This window comes from Macaca thibetana, chromosome 10, assembly GCF_024542745.1.
Source record: "Macaca thibetana thibetana isolate TM-01 chromosome 10, ASM2454274v1, whole genome shotgun sequence".
Classification (NCBI taxonomy): domain Eukaryota; kingdom Metazoa; phylum Chordata; class Mammalia; order Primates; family Cercopithecidae; genus Macaca; species Macaca thibetana.
Window position 1 is genome coordinate 71,995,510 of NC_065587.1, and position 22,340 is coordinate 72,017,849.

Consider the following 22,340-nt stretch of genomic DNA (forward strand, 5'->3'; position numbering starts at 1 on the left):
TCCTCTAGGAAACTGACTAGAGGTCCCCATATCCTGGGGCTGTGATGGGGCAAAGGCTGGGTTTGCAGTATAAGAGTGGGCTGGTCACACTAACACTGTAGTTTAGAAGCAGCCAGGAAAGCTGACACTTTTGCAGACTTGTAAAGTCAGAGACAAGAAGTCAGTGATGCTCTCTGAAGAGACAGAAGATGGAAATGACCTCAACTACACATTGTCAAGCTGCTGAATTCATCTGCAGCTCCACACCCTCAGTGACTCTCAACTGGTGGGAGCAGGAGGTGAAGTAGATGGGCCAACCCATTCCTTTGACGAATAGAAACAATGGAAAACCAAAAGAAAACAAGTGGTTTCAACCCCAGACTCTTCCTCTGGTTTCTAGGACCTCAGCCCACAAGCAGGACAAAAGGGCTGATAGAAGGGAAGCTGGAGGCAAGGTGTGAGAATGACGCTTGAAAGGGAAAGCTGGCCTGCTGGGGTACACTGTCCCACCTGTCTCCTTCCTCAGTACCACCCTCCTAGCTTTCCTCCAATTTCCATTATCACAGCCAGGACACGAAAATGGGCTTCGGATTGGGACCCATTCTTTACTGGAAACAACTAGCCAATTGCAAACACTAACATAGCACAAAAGCACTTTGCAGGAACTGCCAAAAGCTTCTTTATTACCAACCATAATGACACTAGTGAAAAGCACGGCTCCTGTTTTCCTGACTGCGCATTCCCCTCTGGGCCGGGGGTGGTAATGGGTCTGTGAAGGGCTCCTCCTTGAAAGGCCTTAGAACAGGTCAAGAGAACCTCCTTTTAGCAAGGGTCCCCTGGAGCAGTGGTACAAGCTCTGTCAAACCTGCCCTCCCATGTTGCAACTCACAATAATCATGCTTACAGAGACTTCATGAGCTAGTCAGCCTATAATTACAGTTCTGCACACAGCCATGAAAGGGGAGCTTCTTACCCAACATGAATATTCCCACACCTCACTCAAAGTCCCAGTAAACTCTCCTGGGCCAGCCATCCATGTCATGGTGAGGCTGGAGCCTGCAGAGTATGAGGGTCATCTCTGCAATTCCACAAGAGGGAGAACTGAAACAGAAGCAGCTCCCTTATTTAGATGATGAAGGAAGACTTAGGGACCACTACTGTTCCAAGAATTACCAGTGAATCTTGCCAGGTTCCCTAAATCCCCACCTTGTAGGGATACGATGATGTTAAATCCAAACTTAAAACTTGTGTGCAAGCTATATTAGCCTATAGGCCATAGGGTCATTGCTCACTTAAGGTTTCCCTGTAGTGCAGACACTGTTCACGCATGTGGAGTCTGTTCTGTGCTTCAGGTTTGTTACACATAAAATAAGAGTAATGGCAAGGTCATCACCCTGATTTGACCGTTCCCAGGAGACTTCCAATGCTCACCCTTGTAACACCACCAGCAGTCTGGTCTTCTTGCGGATGTAGGCTGACTGGCGGGCAGAGCGGTTCTGCTGGGCCTCCAGGGCATTGGAAAGGTATCTCTGGAAGTGCGCAGCATGAAAACATTCAGAACTGTCCATGATTTGGCGATACACCATCCATCTGGAAAGGGAAAATGTAACCTCAGAATGGGGGCCACCTGATGACCTGGCCCCATATGTTCAGCCATGGATTCAAATGTGACCATGACTCCTAAAGCCATTCTGCCCAGTGAATCCATTCAGGAGAAAGCCATCCTGGCCTCACAGAAAAAAGGCAGAGGGCACTGGATGGGTTGGAAGCCCACTATCCTGAAACCACTGTCACTGGGGCTTTTGATAGGAAACCCCTTGCCACAGGGAAAATGGTCAGGTAAGTACTTGACCAACAGACATCAGAGGTAAGAAAGACTCCTTCTGACCAGGCAGTCACTTTCTGAAGGACCATGCAAAAGATGGCTTCAGTTAGTCTCTTGCTAAGAATAAGAAATGGGCAGGGCTGGCCGGGCATGGTGGCTCATGCCTGTAATCCCAGCACTTTGGGAGGCCGAGGCGGGCGGATCACCTGAAGTCGGGAGTTCAAGACCAGCCTGATCAACTGGTCTTGGAGAAACCCTATCTCTACTAAAAATACAAAATGGGCAGGGTGTAGTGGCGCATGCTTGTAATCCCAGCTACTTGGGAGGCTGAGGCAGGAGAATCGCTTGAACCCAGGAGGCGGGTGCTGCAGTGAGCCAAGATCACACCACTTGCACTCCAGCCTGGGCAACAAGAGTGAAACTCCATCTCAAAAAAAAAAAAAAAAAAAAAGAAATGGGCAGGGTGAATAATTCAGAATGTTTATAGAACAAAAACACTAGACACGAGGAACTCGTTAGACATTTAGTACTTAATAAATGAGGTCCCATATTTCCTGAACATCACTCTATAATTTGCCTCCCCATTCCCCATAATATCCCATCCTAAACTGCTGACTCTATGCAATTTCAGGCTTCTAAATTTCTTTATGGCCTCCTGCAGGATGCCTTACTTTGGGGTAGGCTGACTAGATATTAAACACCTGGTTCAATCAGCAAATGTTGTTTAGTAATCTGACAGCCAGGTGGAAGTGAAGGATGAATGATTTTCCTGATTTCACCTGGGCCAACCTGTTCCAGCTGCATCTGAACTCAGGCAGTCTCCTTGTGCTCATGGAAGGATCACCACATCCACCAGCTCCTAAGTTTTTATGACCCTGAATTTCCCTGCTGATCACTCCCAGGCCTCTGCACTTGCTTGACCTGCTGCTACAATGCTCTCCCCCAGTAGCCACATGTTTTATTCCTTAAAGTCTTTGCTCAAATGTCACCTCCTTAGTGAAGTTTTCCCAGACCACCCAATTTCAAACTGGAATCTAAGGCACACAGTAGAATGTGCCTGTAATCTCAGCTACTTTGTAGAATGAGGTGGGAGGATCACTTGAGCTCAGGAGTTTGAGACCAGCCTGGACAACACAGCAAAACCCCATCTCCAAAAAATTTTTTAAAAATTAGTTGGGTGTGATGGTGCACACCTGTAGTCCTGCCTACTTGGGAGGGTTAGGTGGGAGGATAATTTGAACCCAGGAGTTTGAGGCTACAGCGAACTATGATTGTGCCATTGTACCCAAGTTTGGGTGACAGAGAGAGACCCTATCTCCAAAAACAAAACAGAAAACTGGAACCCCACTTCCAGCCCTGCACTTCCTATAACCTTCTCTGCTCTATTTTCTGTTGTTTTGTTTTTTAATCAGAGTCTCACTCTGTTGCCCAGGCTGGGATGCAGTGGCACAATCTCATCTCACTGCAGCCTCGCCCTCCTGGGTTCAAGTGATTCTCCCACCTTAGCCTCCTGAGTAGCTGGGACTATAGATGCATGCCACCAAATTCGGCTAATTTTTGTAGGTTTCACCATGTTGCCAAGGCTGGTCTCAAATTCCTGGGCTCAGGCGATCCACCCACTTTTGCCTCCCAAAATGCTGGAATTACAGGTGTGAGCCACAGAACCCGGCCCCTTCCCTGCTTCATTTTCTTCATAGAACTTTTCACAAGTTAATATACTTTTCCTTATCTGTCTGTCTTCCCAAACTAGAATGTAAGCTCCATTAAGGGCAGAGATTTTCTTGTCTGTTTGTTCATCGATGTATTGTCTCATACTCAGACCAGTGCCTGGCATACAGGAAGTGCTCAGTAGAGCATTAAATGAATGGCTGACTACCGTGCTGATACCAGTCCCACCAAGGCCAGCACATGTCTAAGGTTTTCCAATGCCTAGGCAGGCCCAAGTTAGAATCCCTTTCCCCACAGCAAAGGCAGCAGCCATACTAACCTGCCATATTCTTTATGCAGAGTGACCAGAAAAGCACAGAGCTCGCTAGCGTGACAGCCTGGGAGGCCGGTTACAATGCTGATAATTACCTACATGAAGAAAAAGTCATGGGTTTGCAATTCAACTGCATTGCATTGTGTAAGAAGAGGTTAAGAGAACTGACTTCTGGTGCCAAGCATTGTGGGTCTGAACCTCAGTATGACCTCTCACTAACTCTGTGACCTTTGGCCAATGACAGAACCTACATTATAAAGTGGGTGTGAGGATTAACTGGGTTAACATAAGCAAAGTGTTTAGAACAGTGCTTGGCACGTAGCAAATACCATATAAAATGTAGTGTTACTAGTCTAATTTTTACTAGAGTAGTAACACTAATTAGAGCAGATTGTGAATAGATTAGTTAAAATACAATGTATTAAAGGACCTACCTGCTTGAGACCACATCTCTTCTGTAAAGCAGACATTCAGGCATATTATGACTTTTTTCCCAGTAGTAACATTTCTTAGGAAAACACTGGGCAGAAAGGAGGTCTGGGACAAAAATGCCCCAGGCTACACTGGTGTGGTAAACTAGGGCAGAGGACAGGAGAGTGGTGCTGGGGATGCTTCTGCCTGGTTGCCTGTGCCCTCTAAGTCAAATTTGGTCAGGGCTAAGCAGGGCTAAGTTTTTTTTGTTTTTCGTTTTTTTTTTTTGAGATGCAGTCTCACTCTGTTGCCCAGGCTGAAGTGCCGTGGTGTGATCTCAGCTTACTACAACCTCCACCTCCTGGGTTCAAGAGATTCTTCTGCCTCAGCCTCCCAAGTAGCTGGGATTACAGGCATGTGCCACCACACCTGGCTCATTTTTGTATTTTTAGTAGAGACGGGGTTTCACCATGTTGGCCAGACTGGTCTCAAACTCCTGACCTCGGGTGATCCACTGACCTTCGCCTCCCAAAGTGCTGGACTTACAGGCGTGAGCCGCCGCGTCTGGCCGACCAGGGCTAAGTCTTAACTCACTGTGTGTGTGAAGCACTTGTGATTCTAGAAGAGGAGAAGAGTGGCCAGGCTGAACTGTCCTAACTTTATTATACACCCACGGGAAAACAGGTCCCCTTTCAGGTAGATATTCCAAAGCAACTTAAGAAATTCACTGAAAAAGGAGGCATCAGGCAGGTGAGGACAGGAATCATGTAATCACCGAGGGAGGTCTATGTAAATGACTTGGCATGGCAAGTGCCTCTGTAAGTTTTTTTTCTTTTTTTTGAGACGGAGTCTCCCTCTGCTGTCAGGCTGGAGTGCAGTGTGCAATTTTGGCTCACTGCAACCTCCGCCTCCCGGGTTCAAGTGATTCTCCTGCCTCAGCCTCCTGAGTAGCTGGAACTACAGGTGCCGACCACCATGCGCAGCTAATTTTTTGTATTTTTAGTACAGACGGGGTTTCACCATGTTGGCCAGGATGGTCTCGATCTCTTGACCTTGTGATCCACCCGCCTTGGCCTCCCAAAGTGCTGGGATTACAGGCGTGAGCCACCATGCCCAGCCTGTAAGTTTTATTTCACAATACACAAGACTCACTGGGACAGGCCCAGTCACAAATATGCTAAAGCTAAGCCTGGAAGCACTCATCACTTGAGCTACCCACATCAGCACAGAGAAGATGGCCGTGAATCCCTCTTCTTTTGTAGGACCCAGAAGCTGTCTCTTGTTCCCTCTGACCAGGGCCTCCACACCGTACCCCTTTCTACCCCTCAGGCAGTACTCCATGTTTATCCTCCTCCCATCCAGCTTTCCCCGTCTTCGTTCCTATTCCTCAGTGCCCAGGTCTCAGCCCCTCAAATCACAGCACATGTACGTAAAGCCAGACATGCTTTTACTTTAAGGCCAGTCCAAAAGCACCATTTTTTTTTTTCAGATGGAGTCTCGCTCCATTGCCCAGGCTGGAGTGCAGTGGTGCGATCTCAGCTTACTACAACCTCTGCTTCCTGGGTTCATGCAACTCTCCTGTCTTGGCCTCCCAAGGAGCTGGGACTACAGGCACCTGCCACCACGCCTGGCTAATTTTTGTATTTTTAGTAGAGACGGGGTTTCACCTTGTTGGTCAGGCTGGTCTTGAACTCCTGACCTTAGATGATCCACCTGCCTCAACCTCCCAAAGTGCTGGGATTACAGGTATGAGCCATCCTGCCCGGCCAAGCACCTTTGAATAAAATATAAATAAATATTGCACCTTTGAATAAAACATAACAAGTAGGTATTTTCAGATGCTTTACACTCTTGCCTTAGGGAAAAAATGACGTTTCTCATTGCTTAGTGCTTTTATTTCCTTTTGCAGCTGAGTATCTTCTAGACTCGCATGGAAATAAATGCCCTCTTTGAGCCTATTAAGACTTATGGTTCTGGGCTGCGCGCGGTAGCTCACGTCTGTAAACCCAGCACTTTGGGAGGCTGAGGCGGGCAGATCACTTGAAGTAAGGAGATCCAGACCAGCCTGGCAACATGGTAAAACTCTGACTCTACTAAAAATACAAAAATTAGCTGGGCTTGGTGGCACATGCCTATAATCCCAGCTACTGGGGAGGCTGAGGCTGGAGAATGACTTGAACCTGGGAGGCAGAGGTTGCAGTGAGCCGAGATCGGGCCACTGGACTTCAGCCTGGGCAACAGAGCGAGACTCCATTTCAAAAAAAAAAAAAAAAAAAAAAAGGCTGGGCATGGTGGCTCATGCCTGTAATCCCAGCACTTTGGGAGGCCGAGGCAGGTGGGTCACTTGAGGTCAGGAGTTTGAGACCATCCTGGCCAACATGGTGAAACCCCATCTCTATTAAAAATACAAAAAATTAACAGGGCGTGGTGGCAGGTACCTGAAGTTCCAGCTACTTGAGAAGCCGATGCAGGAGAATTGCTTAAACCCAGGTGGTGAAGGTTGCAGATCGCGCCATTGCACTCCAGCCTAGGTGACAGAGCAAGACTCAAAAAAAAAAAAAAAAAGAAAAAGAAAAAAAGACCATCCTGGCTAACATGGTGAAACCCCGTCTCTACTAAAAATACAAAAAGTTAGCCGGGCGTGGAGGCGCGTGCCTGTAATCCTGGCTACTCGGGATGCTGAGGCAGGAGAATCCCTTGAACCCAGGAGTTGGAGGGTGCAGTGAGCCAAGATCACGCCACTGCACTCCCGCCTGGCCAACAGAGTGAGAGTGAGATTCTGTCTCAAAAAAAAAAAGAGAGACTTATGGTTCTGAAGGAACGGTGGGAGGGGGTCAAGAGGAGGAAAGCGTGAGGCAGGAGTAGATTAAAATCCACTCTGGGGGCCAGGCACAGTGGCTCATACCTGTAATCCCAGCACTTGGGAGGCTGGGGTGGGCTGATTACCTGAGGTCAGGAGTTTGAGACCAGCCTGGTCAACATGGTGAAACCCTGTCTCTACCAAAAATACAAAAATTAGCCAGGCGTGGTGATGCATGCCTGTGATCCCAGCTACTCAGGAGTCTGAGGCAGGAGAATCACTTGAGCCCAGGAGGCGGAGGCTGCAGTGAGCCAAGATCACACCAGTGCACTCCACCCTGGGCAACAACAACAACAAAAAACCAAAACAAACAAACAAAAAAACCTCCACTCTGGGGAAGATAGTGTTTATAAAGTATCACTTTACTCTGCTGATTCCAGCAAGGCCTGAATAACATGGGTGCCCTTCCCTGTATTAAGCACAATGTGTCAACCACTGCCAGGTAAGTTCCTGTCACAATCAGGAAGAGCTGATAGCATGAAAGCACTGAGTAGGAGTTTAAATGTTCTTGAGAGGCCAGGGGAGGGCACGGCAAGATGCCAGGGTTTTGTCACTGTCATGAGGCTTGGCCAGGGTGAATGTAGACACCTGACACAGACATTGTACACAGCAGGTTGCATGTGTATCATTACATTTCAGGATCCAAGGAAGTGGAGTGGAGAGTCCTGTAACAGGGACTCCATCTGAGTTCTTGTTGTTAACTGACACAAAAGATCCAGGGGCAGGCTCTCAAGATTATCTTCCTGTGAATTCCCAACATATCTAGTGAGCTCCTCTACCTTGTCATTTTCTACTCTGTGAGTAGGGTTGATTTCAGCTTGCTGCAGCAGGACAGGAAGATGGGTCCTCATCACAGGCTCCTGGCTAATGCTGCTGATGGCGAAATGCTGGAGAAACCTAAAAACACAAAAACAATGCTATTATGTTACCATCCTAGCCTTTCCTGAAGGTGCCTACTCACATGAAAAAGTTTTTACTTAATTGTTGAAAAATAAACCTTGGAGAGATTCTCTCTAGAGAATAAAACTGTGTACAGTGTGTTTCTGCGAAACTTTACAGTGATCTCTAAGAAATTACAAGAAAAAGGAGCTAAAAGGACCAACATTGAGGTTTCTGACATTTCAAAAGCCAGAATATTAAACATCTATAAACAGAACCAGAGCTTACCAGTCCAGCTCTGGGAGTTTGGCTGAGAGTAACTTTAGGGAACTCCGTTTCTCCCCAGCAGGCTGGCTCAGGGCACTGAAGAGCTTCTGTGCACTGGAGTGCCTGGAATAACAAAAGCTCACAGATTAGAAGTCCATCTTCCTTTAGCACATACACTTTACAAAACTGGTTCTGATGTTTTTTTTTTTTTTTTTTTTTTTTTTTTTTTTTTTTTTTTTTGAGACGGAGTCTCGCTGTGTCTCCCAGGCTGGAGTGCAGTGGCGTGATCTCGGCTCACTGCAAGCTCCGCCTCCCGGGTTCACGCCATTCTCCCGCCTCAGCCTCCCAAGTAGCTGAGACTACAGGCGCCCGCCACCACGCCCGGCTAGTTTTTTGTATTTTTAGTAGAGACGGGGTTTCACCATGTTAGCCAGGATAGTCTCGATCTTCTGACCTCGTGATCCACCCGTCTCGGCCTCCCAAAGTGCTGGGATTACAGGCTTGAGCCACCGCGCCCGGCCAGTTCTGATGTTTTCAAGCCAGAGTCCAGTGACAGAGTCAACTCTTCCAAAACACCCATTTCAGACTTAAACAAAATGAGGTGTTAGTGCATGATGATGGGTACGTCCACATAGAAAGGCTGGCCTGAAATCCCTTGATAATACCATGAGTTTCTGATTCTTGGTGGTTTCACTTCTCTTCTTTTTTTTCTTTTTTTGAGACAGAGTCTCACTCTGTTACCCAGGCTGGAATGCAGTGGCACAATCTTGGCTCACTGCAACCTCTGCCTCCCAGGTTCCAGAGATTCTCCAGCCTCAGCCTCCCGAGCAGCTGAGATTACAGATGCATACCACCACGACCGGCTAGTTTTTGTATTTTTAGAAGAGATGAGGTATCACCTTGTTGGCCAGGCTGGTCTTGAACTCCCGACCTCAGGTGATCCACCACCTCGGCCTCCCAAAGTCCTGCGATTACAGGCTTGAACCACTGTGCCCGACCTTTTTCTTTTTTTTTTTTTTAAAGAAGCCCTTGATGTATTATGTTGAATTCTCCATATACAATGAGCAGTCATGAAGATGGTCTTCTTCAGGGCAACATGGTCACAGGACTGGGGCAATCCAGGGGACTGAGAGGGAGCGTGAGGATGGGAGGCGGGGCTACCTCTTGCAATTTCACATTAGAGACAAACTGTAACACAGTCCATGGGCCTGCAATCACCCCCTTTTATCATCTGGCATAATGCTTGATGTAGTTGTCCACTTTATTCTGGAAGTCCTCCTTGTCCTGCAAATGATGTTCTGCAACTTCAATATTCAGTGGATCATCAAAATTCAAAAGATCAGTAAACAAAGAGTTTAATCCCCAAACGACATCCTTTAATGTTCTCTTGGGAGCCCAGCTGTGCCGTCAATTGAATGTTCTCTCAGTAAACTCAGACATATTTCCCCTATCTCTGTGATGTTGAGGTGCCAGATCTTGGTCAGGCATTTCATTTTGGGAGGCATCATGTTGTACGCATCGGGCACTTCAAACTGAAATTTTCCACCCTGGTAGTAACCCTCATCTGGAGTTACTGTTAGCTGAAAACAGTGAAGCTTGTTTGGATCAGGAAAATGCACTTTACATGTACAAGGTAAATTAGCTTCAAGTTCTGCAACCTCTGTAGTCCCAATTGCTAAGTGGGAGGATCACCCGAGCCTGGGAGGTTGAGGCTGCAGTGAGCCAGGACCGCACCACTGCACTCTACCCTGGGTGACAGAGTAAGACCCTGGGCTCCCGGAGACAGGTGAGACTGGCTCAGCGCCCAACACCATGCCTGGCCCGGGTCAGGGCTATGAGAGGCGGCCCCTCATAGATACACTGGCTCCTGGCAGTGGGGACCTTTTTTTTTTTTTTTTTTTTTTTTGAGAAAGGGTCTTGATCCATCACTCAGGCTGAAGTGCAATGGCACGGTCATGGCTCACTGCAACTTTTAACTCCTGTTCTCAAGTAACCCTTCCACCCCAGCCTCCTGAGTAGCTGAAACTACAGGCATGCGCCACTATACCCAGCTAATTTTTAAGTTTTTGTAGGGATGGGGTTTCACTATGTTGCCCAGGCAGGCTGGTCTGGAACTCTTGTGCTCAATTCATCCTTCTGCCTCAGCCTCCCAAAGTGTTGGGATAACAAGTGTGAGGCACTGCACGTGGCCCTCTCTTGCCTTCTATTCTCCCAAGGGCACTGGCTACCTGCAAGTTGGCAGCATTGAAATGTCTGTGTTGACCCTTTCAGAAGCCAAGACCCCTGTGTTACATAATGCGAGGCATCTTGCAGAGAAAGCACGCCCACAAAGCCTAGGGAAGCAAGCACAAATATTGAAGCAGCCACTTACAATCTCTTTTGTTCCACAGATAATCCATCTTCCTGGATCACTTTTAAAGAGAGCCCTGAGTTATCCTGCTGTTGCCAGAGGGAGAAGACCTAAACAAAACAGAATTTGAGCAAAGAACACTTTAAACCCAACAACAGGATATGGAACCCACATGGGGATTTGATGGTTGTTGAAAATCTAGACTGTCACTGCAGAGAAAATGACTATAACAAACAAGTTTGCTTCAAAAATAGAGGCCTGAAGCAATTTTGTTCTGTACTTTTAAAAACCAGAATGTCTTTCTGGGTTACTCCCCCAGGGATTCTGCTCCTTGAGAGGTCAGGAAGCATGGAGAAAGGGGTCGGGTAACACTGTCCTCGCAGCAGAGGCATGTTCTCCTCTAGGGATACGGACAGGAGTGGTTCAAGTAACTCCTGCCTAGAGGCAGAGGGATGGCTGAAGAGAATCTAAAGGGCTATCTTTACTTTCCCAGATTGAAAGGATAAGCCCAAGGAGGTAAAAAGGTCCAGCAAAGCTGGGAGACACAGACTGGGCTGAGAAGCTATTCTACAGCCAAGGTCAACTCTTGCATCCTCTATGGTCTGCGAATCTGACCTGAGGGAGGAACACTGTCCCATCACAAGCTGCTGTAACCACACCTTTCCAAGAATTCCCACTAGTCATGAGGTTAGCCATCAGTTTGGCTTTGGCTATTGCTTGGTCTCTAAGTGGGTCGTATCATTCTTGTAAACTCCCTCATCTATGCAATCTGTGCTGAGCACCTATAATGTGCAGCCTGCCAGGTGGTACCATTCGCAAGAGGGACTGTGACCCATGGGGAAGGAGAGTATAGGGTGGCAAAGAGAACACTAATTCAGTAGGTAGGGCCCAACAATTCAATAAAGTAGCTAAATAAGAGATAACCCTAATTAGGATTTAAAGAGGACAAAGTAGATTTTTCTTAAAGCCTAAAAACCCTCTTGTTCAGTTTCTTTAGGCTCTCACCTCTCCCTGCCAACAGCACCATTCCAGAACCTGAAGGGATTAGAAGCAGTCACCGCACACCAGCCAGCCCTCGTAACTCTGCCTCTCATCACTTCACTGTTAGCCCCAAGACGCTGCCTTACCATTTATATTGCTAGGGGGAAAAAAAGTAGTAGTAGTTTTGCTGAATAATGACTGATGTTACCTCTGAGTAAAATGCTTGGTATATCTTCGATTTGGGGAAAAGGGCAATCATCAGAAAACTGCTTGATCCATGGAAATGAACTGGGAGGTGAGGAAGCAATGAGCTTTTGAAGTCTATGAGAAGAGCAGCAACAGTACTGGTGGAATCCTAAAGCGAAAAGGAGGGAGCATCAGCAAGGGCATCTGCGCAATTATAGCACTCACAACTACTGCCAGAACACACAGAATCAATTTCGGTACAACTATTGTCACATTATGTAGCTCACTGGGGTTTGGTATAGATGTGCTTTACTTATAGGAGATACAGGAAATAAAAGGATTTTTTTTTTTTTTTTTTGAGACAGGGTCTTGCTATGTCACCCAGGCTAGAGTGTGATGGCTCACTGCAGCCTCAAACTCCTGGGCTCAAGCAATTCTTCTGCCTCAGCCCCTCAAGTAGCTGAGACTACAGACACATGCCACCATGCCTGGCTACTTTTCTTTAAACTTTCTGCAGAGACAGGGGCTTTCTATGTTGCCCAGGCTGGTCTCAAACTCCTGGTCTCAAGTGATCCTCCCACCTTGGCCTCCCCAAGTGTTGGGATTACAGGAGTGAGCCACCACTCCTAATCTGGATTTTTTCCCCTAAAGTGAAAATGTCATCTCAAAATTCATTCTAGGATATTAATCCCTTATCAGATAAATGATTTGTGAATATTTTCTTCCATTCTGAGGATTGTCTTTTCACTCTCTGGATAATGTCCTTTAATACACAGAAGTTTTAAATATTGACAGAGTCCAATTTACGTATTTTTTCATTTGCTGTCTGTGCTTTTAGTATCACACCCAAGAAATCATTGCCAAATCCAATATCATCAAGATTTTCTCCTGTATTTTCTTCAAAGAGTTTTATCATTTTAGCTCTGTGGTTTTTTTTGAGATGAAGTCCCACTCTGCTGTCCAGGCTGGAGTGCAAAAGCGCGATCTCAGCTTGCTGCAACCTCCGCCTCCTGGGTTCAAGCGATTCTCCTGCTTCCCGAGTCGCTGGGACTACAGGTGCGTGCCACCGTGCCCAGCTAATGCTTGTATTTTCAGTAGAGATGGGGTTTCACTATGCTGGCCAGGCTGGTCTCGAACTCCCGACCTCATGATCTGCCCGCTTCGGCCTCCCAAAGTGCTGGGATTGCATATTGTTTTAGCTCTTAACGTTTATGTTTTTGATCCATTTTCAGTTAATTTATTGTATAGGGCATAAAGTAAGGGTCAAACTTCATTCTCTTGCACACGGATATCTAGTTTTCCCAGCACCATTTTTTTTTTTTTGAGACAGGGTCCCACTCAGGGCACCTGTGCCCAGGTTGGAGTGCAGGGGCGCCATCTTGGCTGACTGGCCTCCACCTCCTGGGTTCAAGCGATTCTCATGCTTCAGCCTCCTGCCTGGCTGGGATTACAGGGGCCCGCCCACCACACCCAGCTAATTTCTGTATTTTTAGTACAGACAGGGTTTTGCCATGTTGGCCAGGCTGGTCTCAAACTCTTAGCCTCAAGTGATCTGCCCTCCTTGGCCTCCCAAAGTGCTGGGATTACAGGCGTGAGCCACCGCACCAGGCCTCTCAGCACCATTAGTTAAAAAGACTGTCCTTTTGACATTGAATGGTTCTGGCATCCTTGTCAAAAATGATTCGATACAAAAGTTTATTTCTGGGCTCTCCATGGGTCTAGTCCACTGGTCTATATGCCTGACCTTTTGCCAGTACCACACTGTTAGGTCACTGTAGCTTCGCAGTGAGTTTTGAAACAAGAAAATGTATGTGTTACAACTTTCTTTTTCAAGATTGTTTTAAACAATCAGGGTCCCTTGAGAGTCTATATATTCTATATGAAGTTTAGGATGGGTTTTCCTATTTCTTTCTTTTTTTTTTTTTTGAAACATAGTTTTCACTCTGTTACCCAGGTTGGAGTGTAGTGGCACAATCTCGGCTCACTGCAACCTCTGCCTCCCAGGTTCAAGAGATTCTTGTGCCTCAGCCTTCCGAGTAGCTGGGATTATAGGTATGTGCCACCACATCTTCCTAATTTTTGTATTATTAAGAGAGACAGGGTTTCACCATGCTGGCCAGGTTGGTCTCAAACTCCTGACCTCAAGTGATCCACCTGCCTCAGCCTCTTAAAGTGCTGGGATTGTAAGTGTGAGCCACCACGTCCGGCAGGGTTTTCCTATCTGCAAAAAATGCCATTGGGATTTTGATACGGATGGCACTGAACCTGTAGGTTGCGTTGGGCAGTATTGTCTTAATATTAAGTCTTCTGATTCATGAACATGGATGTTTTTCCTTCATTTAGGTTTTCTTTAATTTTTCTGCAATATTTTACAATTTTCAGTGTACAAATCTCTCATTTTCTTGGTTAAATTTACTCCTTAGTACTTTACTGTTTTTGATGCTAATGTAAATTGAATTGTTTTCTTTTTTGAGACAGGGTCTCACTCTGTTGCTCAGGCTAGAGCACAGTGTGGCATGATCATAGCTCACTGCAACTGCTGCCTCCCGGGCTCAGGAGATCCCCCCACCTCACCTCTCAAGTAGCTTGGGACTACAGACATGTGCCACCATGCCCCACTAATTTTAAAAAATTTTTTGAGGCTGGGTGCACTCCAGCCTGGGTGACAGAGCAAGACTCCATCTAAATAATAATAATAATAATCATCATCTTTTGTAGAGATGGAGTTTCACCACATTACCCAGGCTTGTCTCAAAGTCCTGGACTCAAGTGATCCACCTGCCTTGGCCTCCCAAAGTGCTGGCATTACAGGCTTCAGCCACTGCATCCAGCCCTGGAATTGTTTTATTAATATCTTTCTCAGATTGTTCACTGGTAGGGCATAGAAATGAAACTCATTTTGAAAAAAATTATAAAAATAGAACAGAGAGGAAAGTTAAAAAAAATTAATCGAAAGTCTCATCACCTAAACCCAACTATAGCTAACATTTAGTACTTTCGTTTTCCGTTTTTTTTTTTTCAGAGACAGGGTTTTGCTCTGTCTCCCAGGCTGGAGTCCAGTGGTACAATCATAGCTCATTGCAAGTGCGAGCTCATTGCAACCTCGAACTTCTGGGCTCAAGTGATCCTCCCACCTAAGTCTCCCAAATAGCTGTGACTTCAGGCACATGCCATCATGCTGGGCCTTTTTTTTTTTTTTTCTTTTTTGAGATGGAGTTTCACCAGCCTTGGTGCCCAGGCTAGAGTACAATGGTGCAATCTCGGCTCACTGCAACCTCCCCCTCCCGGGTTAAAGTGATTCTCCTGCCTCAGTCTCCCGAGTACCTGGGACCACAGGCGTGCAGTACCATGCACAGCTAATTTCTGTATTTTTAGTAGAGACGGCATTTCACCATGCTGGTGAGGCTGGTCTCGAACTCCTGACCTCAGGTGATCCGCCCTTCTCAGCCTCCCAAAGTGCTAGGATTACAGGCGTGAGCCACCACGCCCAGCCCCATATCCTGTTTTTAAAACTTAATTTATCATTACCATCAGCCATGTTATTATATACTGTCAGTAAACATTTCCAGTGACTGCACTCTCTCACCCTCTTGGGCCACCCCCATGGCTTGACATGAGCTATTCCAGTTTTCCTCTGCCAACAGTTCCTTAGTACAAGTTAGTATACTTTAACACTATATTAGTATAATTTAACAATAAATGCTAGTTTACTGTTACATATGACAGCAGGAGCTTGTTTCCGATGTAATTTCTTCTATCTGTTAAGTAGCCTCATGTCCTCTGAACACCCCTGACCTGGGACTCAGTGTTTCCATGTTAATAAAGATACAACTCTTTGCAGAAAAAAAATATTAACTCATTTGTCTAAATCACCAAAAATGTTTTTCCCAATTTTAAAAATTTGCCTTTTGAAATACTTTTTAAAAATTATTAAAAAAAAAAAAATATATATATATATATATTTTTTTTTTGCGACATTCTCACTCTGTAGCCCAGGCTGGAGTGCGGTGGTGCGATCTCGGCTCACTGCAACCTCGGCCTCCCAGGTTGATGTGATTCTGCTGCCTCAGCCTCCCAAGTAGCCTGGATTACAGGCGTGTACCACCACGCCCGGTTAATTTTTGTTTAGTAGAGATGGGGTTTCACCATGTTGGCTAGGCTGGTCTTGAACTCCTGACCTCAGGTGATCCACCTGCCCCAGTCTCCCAAAGTACTGGGATTACAGGCATGAGCCACTGTGCCTGGCCATAAAAAATTATTTTTTATTTTTAATTAATACATAATATGCACATATTTATGGGGTATAATGTATTGTTTCAATACATGTATACATTATGTAATGATTAAATCAGGGTAATGAACGAGAAATCCATCACCTCAAACATTTATCATTCAGAATCTTCTCTTCTAGCTATTTTGAGATCTAAACACCTTACTGTAGACTGCAGGCACCCTACTGTGCAACAGAACACTAGAACTTACTCATTCTTTCTAACTTTGTATTCATTGATCAACCCCTCCCCATCCCCTAAAATACTTTTTAAAGGGTTTTGTATTACTAATTAGTCTAATAAATTTTATGATATAACCATACAATGGAATACTACTTAGCAATAAAGAGAACACAGCTATTTACATACACAACATGGATGAATCTAAAAATCACTATGTTAAGTGGAAAATGTCAGACTCAAAGGATACAGAATAGATGATGTTCATTTATATAACATTTTAGAAAATGTAAACTAATATATAGTGACAAAAGCTAATCAGTGGTTGTCTGAACCCAGGAGTGGAGGGAAAGATGATCTGTAAAAGGGCATGAGGAAATATTTTGGTTTGATTGTAAAGGTGGTTTCATGAATGTACACATCTGCCAAAGTTTTAAATCAATACAGTTAGTTGTATTTACAGTACACTTCAATAAGTTAAACTGTCAGCAAAAAATTTTTAAAAATCAGTAACTGGTCAGCCGGGTGCCGTGGCTCACACCTGTAATCCCAGCACTTTGGGAGGCCGAGGTGGGCGGACCACGAGGTCAGGAGATCGAGACTATCCTGGCTAACACAGTGAAACCCCGTCTCTACTAAAAATACAAAAAATTATCCGGGCATGGTGGCGGGCACCTGTAGTCCCAGCTACTCAGGAGGCTGAGGCGGGAGAATGGCGTGAACCTGGTAGGTGGAGCTTGCAGTGAGCCGAGATGGCACCACTGCACTCCCGCCTGGGCAACAGAGAGAAACTCCGCCTCAAAAAAAAAAATTCAGTAACTGGTCAAATTTGACTAATTTTTCCTTTAGAATTTCTTGTATTGTTTCTAAGCTTAGGAAGTCTTCTAACCCCTAGAAGTTTAATAAATATTCATTTTTATATTCTATTTGTGAAATTTAAATATATTTAATTTTAATCCCTCAGAAGTTCATTTTGATTTTTGGTAGAGGTAAGAATCTATTTTTTGTCAAAATTAGCTACTTATCATCCTAGTACTGTGCTTTTCATGATGCATTCTTTCTTCTCTGATATTGGAAGACTCTTTAACCTAACGGCAAAGCTTTAATCTAATAGGGCCATCCAATCTGTCCAATTGGTCTGCCTACATTTCTGAACAGCCTTTAAGGCTGCAGGCTCTATATGGAAGAAAAACTTGCTCAAAGAATTTGTTTTCTGAGCCATCTGACCAAAATACCTCACATAGTCTCTGTCCTAGTTCCCAGACAGACTGGTTTTGAGGCTGAGACCAGGCAGAGTGGCGGGCCTGCCCTCTGCTCTGGTGTTGCACTGAGACAAGCTGTGCCTTGGCCACAGAGTAAAGGCTAGGAGAAATTCATCGCTACCCTCTTCCCCTTAAGGTGAAGGGGAAGTGTTGGTGCAGCCTGGTGAACTTAGAGGACTGTTACAGGACGGTGGAACTTTTACAGAGCTGGAGAGGAAGTCTGGGTGTATGAGGGAGGAGGGGTTAAACTCTCACAGGGAAAGTGAGCCATTTCTCTCTCTCTCTGGCTCACTTACAATCCTGTCCATGCTAATGTGTATGTGAAGCCTCATCAATACCACAGGATGTAGCTCCTTTCTGGTTTTTCAGTGGGTGAGCCTTGTGTCCCTGGGCCTGGAGGCCAGCTGAGAGGGGCCACTGGAGGCCTTCATCAGTTAGGATGAATGAATTGGGCATGGGGAGCTGCTGGCCCTTCTGACCAGAAGTCCTTTCTAGGTAAGCCCTTTACAGAGCAGTGAGGTTGACGAGGCTCATAAGTGTCTTGAGAATGCCCAGGCCTCTCCACAACCTCCCTCCCTGACTGCCTCAGTGGCTATGCTGGTTCCTGACATACTGCCCTGTGGTAGTGGAGGGGAAACAGGAGTTATTTAGTTTTCCCCTCAAAAGTGTGAGGAACTTTCCGACCAAAAAAGCCACTGACTAGTAAAACACCTACCCCATCATAGAAGGAAATGGAATTCATGTGATCCTTGGAAATGATGATACTTCCATGACGACAGTGAGAAAACAGAAGGCCACTAGAGAAGAAATGAACATTCCCTGGAAGGAAAAGAGAGTTGGTCAGAGCTGGAGGGCTGGGTGCTCTGGGTCAGATTCCAATGTCCTCTTGCACAGCAGTGTGGTAACTAGAGGCCAGTATCAGTAGCAATTACGTTATGCAATTTGTATACTGAGCCCTGTGCTCTGAGGAAGCCAAAGTAACCTCCTAGAGCCTCAGAGGGAAACGAGGCATCAGATGCAGTCTTTGCGTAAGAATTAGAAAAACAAGTGAATAAACTATCAGCTAATGGGGAGAAGCAAAATTCACATTCCCTTATGAGTATCTTCCAGGGAAACACACTAAAAAAGACTTTGGGTATATCTGCTCCATATACTGAGTTTACAGATTTTCCTTTCTTCTGCTTTGCCAGAAGCTGGCTCAGCCCTAGAGAGACCACATCCCTCACTTAGGGCCCGAGAAGGAGCACTCGACTCTCAGCTGAAGACTGGTGAAGGGAGCTTAAGGTCCCTGTGCCCAGCAATGGAACATTTGAGTTAGGTAATGAGTAGGTTCTACAGACACTGGGGGGTTGCTCTTCTGTAGTTCACAAAAGCAAGATGGGTGGCAGGTGGACACGGATGTGGGTTGCTCAGAACAAGGATTCAAGTCTAAGGAGAGCTGTTGTGTCCTGGATGGTCAAGGTCATATATAGCAGCTAGGTATAGGCCCTAGGGAGCAGACCATGGAAAAGATGGACAACTAAGATGACAAAGATTAATGCTGGGCCTGGGCTTGCTTTGGAGACACAAAAGCAGCACCCAGAGCACCCATAAGACTCCTAGGTGAAGCTGCTCTCTGGGGCTGGTCCAAGCTGAATCTTCCATTCCTATAACAGCTTTTCTTTCCATGTTTCTGCATACAGAGAGGAGATGAAGTAGTTCTTAAAGCTCAAGGCACAGGTTTGAGTTTATTGTCATTAAGACCTCATTGCCAAGGCAAAGGTCAAGAGATAAATAAGTGAGACCGATTCCTTGAGTTGTAGCTCCAGAAAAGCAGTGCAAAGCTCTGGAGACTGGAATGACAAGAATAGCGAAGGCCAGGAGTCTGAGGGCTGCATTCGCATCCTGGGTGAGGAATCTAGAGACTGCAAGCTTTGAAGCTTCCTGAGGAGGTGAGGTTTCAGAAGGAAGGGAGGGGCCTAGTTAGTATGTGTTCACAGCAGACAGGAGAAGTGAAGGGAGAAGGAGGCGGTTTTTAGGTACAAGAAGAACTGGCATCTGCCTCTCATGGAAGAACCAGATGCCCAGTCAGAGGGACATGCCAACTTTAAAATCTGTGGCAGCCACAGCCAGCAACTATCCAGGTTCAAGCTCTGGAAACCTCTACTCTCCAACAAGTAGCTTGGCTTTCTGTGCATACTGCCTTTTTCTGAGGCCCTCTGAAAAGGAAGCTACTCATGCCTCAGCCTCATACTGTACCAACCCCAAAGTTCCTCCATGCTGCTCCCAGGCCATTCTCCCCAACACCACACATGATACTTTCATTCCTCTAGAGACACAAGCCCCTCCCTCTACCGCTCACACCTACTGCCCTCTTGACCATGCCATATTTCCAATCACTCTGAATGTGCTCAGTCTTCCCCTCCAATGCAAACACTTCCATTCCTTCTTAGAGCAGTAAAGCTGCACCCAGAGTAACTTCTGAAATCTCCAGCTCAGCAGCTACTCTCTGACTCCAGCACCCCATCCCCCTTTTAGCTGCCTCCCTCCCCACACTCCATCCTCTGATGTCACTGAGCTTTCACAGTCACGGTATTTGCATTTTCCCCTATTGCTCAGAAATTTCTGATATTCTTCTCATCTACATCAAGGGCAGATCTTCTGGGACAAGACTTACCATTAATCTTTGTTCTGTTAAAAGAAAGGAATGGGAACAGGTTTCATGCAGTATTTACTAAGCACCACACATGTCATACATTATAGTTTTCTGTTTTCACAATTGTAAGAGGTGGTATTGTTTTTTTCTCATAGGACAGATGAGAAAACTCAAGCTTAGAGAGATTTCCCCCCAAATCACAGTATTACTTGGTGGTGGAGCCAGGTATAGAATACAGGTTTGTCTGATGCCAAAGACACTACACCACGCTGGTGCCTTCAGTTCTCTCATGCCTTTTTTCTTTCAATTCTCCCCTGTCCAAAGCCCAGCTGTGGTGAATCTGACGATGTGCCTTCTCTGCTCCCTCAACCACAATAGGCCACAGTGCTGTCCCACAGCCTGTTTACTGCTGTCTCCCTACCCCTTCCATCAGCCTACAGAGCTCATTCCAGACCTTTAACACTCTCCTAAAACCACAACCCCACCAACTCCTGCCACAAGATGACTCTACTTACTCTTTCCAGAGATACGAGGGCTCCACAGGTGTCATGAGGTAGAAACTGCTCCTACTGCTGAGTGCTTAGTACCTGCACCGTTCCCTGTCCTGGGTACCTCTCTACCTGTGTACTTTTGAAGTGAACATTTTCAGAAACAAGTCCGGTGCTACTCGAAAGGCCTCCTGGACAAACCTCAAAATCCTGAAGCTTCCAGAAAAAAGCACAGATTGGAGAAGCTGGCACATTCCATCTACTCAATAAGAAGACAGGAAAGGATGAGCGAGGTCATCTCCAGCATTTCCTCTCCCACTAGACTCTGAAGCCTCAAAACAAAATGGAAAAGAGGAAGACAAATTCACAAGACAGTGCTGGAAAAGCACTCATTATGGGGCATGGGCCAAGGCAAGGTCTCAGTAAACAGGATCTAATTTCAGTACTGTCCTGTGATCTGTCCTGTGATCGCAGCTGCCCGTTAGCCTGGCTCTGTGAGCAGTAACTCTGTCATTATTCTCAGAGCACACATGAGATAAGTGAAGTGACTTACTGGGTGGCCCAGTGCCTGTGCTCTGGTCTCGGATCCTAATCCACTTGAAGCAATAACCCTTCTGGTATCTGCTCTGGACTCTTGACTGTCAGACAGTGGTCTGAGGGCCATGCCTTTGCAGGGGTTCACAGGGCCCAGGGCAGCCAACTCCTGAGGAGATCTCCCTGACTTTTTGTGCCATCCTTGGTGTCCTTAGTGGATGAGCTCTGTCCTTTCTCCTCTAATCTATAAGTCTGAAAATCCAGGATAAGAGGAAGTTTCTCATTACTGCCCCAAAACCAGGAGGACTGCGGTTTGGTTCTGCCTTTGATTGAGCTCTGCATCCCTGGAAGTTCAACAAAAGAGGGATAAGCCCTCAGGGTAAACCAAGATACCAAGCAAATGCCAATGAAGAATTTGGCTTTCCTCTTTCAGAAAACTGGCTGTACAAATACAAATCTTCCAACAGCCCAGTCTATGGGAAGAGGAAACATTTATCACTGCTGGGGCAATTTATGATGCAATGGCTAGATGATTTTCATCCTGTGTCTATATATGTGCGTGAAATGTACGCACAAGGTTTAAAGAAAAAAAAAAAAAAAACAAAAAAAACCCCCCCAAAAAACACAAAGCAACAACAACAAAACCCAGATGTCTATGCACTCACTACCGGGCCTAAGAAATTGAGCATTACTAGCACCGTTGAAACCCCCTGGATGTCCTTCCTCAATGACAGTCCTTCTCTTCCACCCAATGGGGAACAGCATCCTGAATTCTGGATGGTTTTACCACACTTGAATGTATCTGTAAACTGTGTATTACTTAGTTTTGTCTGTTTTTGTTTTTATATAAATGAAATCCTAATCATGTATTCTTCTGTGACTTGCTTACTTCTCTTGACATTCTGTTCCTGAATGTGACCCATGTTACAAGTAATAGGCAGCCAAACAGTTCCTTCATGCTCAGTGCTGTACAAAACTTTACTTTTTTTTTGAGAAGCAGTCTCACTCTGTTGCCCTGGCTGGAGTGTAGTGGTGCAATCTCGGCTCACTGCAATCTCTGCCTCCCAGGTTCAAGCGATTCTCGTGCCTCAGCTTCCCGAGTAGCTGGGATTACAGGCACGCACCACCATGGTCTGGCTAATTTTTGTATTTTTAGTAGAGATGGGGTTTCATCATGTTGGCCAGGCTGGTCTCGAACTCCTGACCTCAGGTGATCTGCCCGCCTCAGCCTCCCATAGTGCTGGGATTACA

General features: G+C 45.9%; 1 protein-coding gene and 1 pseudogene across 6 annotated transcripts in view; both read right to left on the reverse strand.

The window, feature by feature from the left end:
- Window positions 1-22,340, reverse strand: part of DNAAF9 (dynein axonemal assembly factor 9) — a 164,623-nt gene that overhangs the window by 41,251 nt on the left and 101,032 nt on the right. For all 6 annotated transcript variants that reach the window (XM_050745657.1, XM_050745655.1, XM_050745654.1 and 3 more), the window contains 7 exons: window positions 18,148-18,251; window positions 11,742-11,888; window positions 10,574-10,662; window positions 8,224-8,325; window positions 7,836-7,953; window positions 3,792-3,880; window positions 1,411-1,569 (listed from right to left, as the gene is read on the reverse strand). In XM_050745657.1, the coding sequence (XP_050601614.1) occupies window positions 1,411-1,569; window positions 3,792-3,880; window positions 7,836-7,953; window positions 8,224-8,325; window positions 10,574-10,662; window positions 11,742-11,888; window positions 18,148-18,251 (808 nt within the window). The remainder of the gene's footprint in view (window positions 1-1,410; window positions 1,570-3,791; window positions 3,881-7,835; window positions 7,954-8,223; window positions 8,326-10,573; window positions 10,663-11,741; window positions 11,889-18,147; window positions 18,252-22,340) is intronic.
- LOC126929417 (NEDD8-conjugating enzyme UBE2F-like) lies at window positions 8,731-10,561 on the reverse strand (annotated as a pseudogene).